General features: G+C 51.6%; 1 protein-coding gene across 1 annotated transcript; it reads left to right on the top strand.

Annotated features, from left to right (window-relative positions):
* Positions 1–425: 425 nt before the first annotated feature.
* H310_15333 (hypothetical protein) lies at positions 426–621 on the top strand (the record flags this gene model as incomplete). The annotated part of the gene is made up of 2 exons (XM_008883318.1): positions 426–509; positions 574–621. The coding sequence occupies 2 exons, from the start codon at positions 426–428 to the stop codon at positions 619–621; spliced, it is 132 nt and encodes a 43-aa protein (XP_008881540.1).
* Between the last annotated feature and the right edge of the window lie 127 nt (positions 622–748).

The following is a 748-nucleotide window of genomic DNA, read 5'->3' as shown; positions in this document are numbered from 1 at the left end:
CGGCGTGTAATGAACGGACGACTTGAGCATGGAGCGACAACTGCGTTGGCCAAAGAGTTCCATGTTTCACGCATGACGGTCTGGCGACTATGGAAGAGGGCCATGGACACTGAAGAGTCTGTCGGGGTGGCTTGCGTTGCACCAAGGAAGAAGGGCCGATGAGACGGAAGCAGAAGAGGGCGCTTGCTGATTTGGAAGCGGCTGTGAAGGCAGCGCAACCTTTTCATCGTTCAACCTTACGCACATTCGCAGCAACTACGGGTATTCCGGCAACAACGCTCTGGCGTCTCGTCAAGTCGGAGAATATAAATCGCCGGACGAGTCGTCTCAAACCTCTCCTTTCAGTCAAGCACAAGGAACAGAGGCTTGCATTTGTCAAGGGTTTCCTTCGCCAAGGTCCGAATGACGCACGTTTATGGCACGACATGCTCGACATGGTTCACATTGATGAGAAGTGGTTTTTTTTCACCCAAGTGAACCGGAAGTACTACCTGTGGAAGGACGAGCCTGTGCCAGCGCGAAAATGTAAATCAAAGCGCCATTTCACAAAAGTCATGTTTTTGACTGCGGTAGCACGTCCAAGGGGGGATCCTCGACGACGAACGACGTGGGATGGAATGATTGGAACTTGGGCGTTCGTTGAGAATCGTTTGGCTCAGAGACGAAGTGTCAACCGCGATAGGGGAACTCCAGTGACAACATTGATCAACGTCCACAAAGATGTTTATCGCCGTTTCTTGGTCGAAAA

The sequence above is a fragment of the Aphanomyces invadans genome (genome assembly GCF_000520115.1).
Source record: "Aphanomyces invadans strain NJM9701 unplaced genomic scaffold supercont1.359, whole genome shotgun sequence".
NCBI lineage: Eukaryota > Oomycota > Saprolegniomycetes > Saprolegniales > Verrucalvaceae > Aphanomyces > Aphanomyces invadans.
Note: the sequence above shows the minus strand (reverse complement) of the source record. Positions and strands in the feature narration are given on the sequence as shown.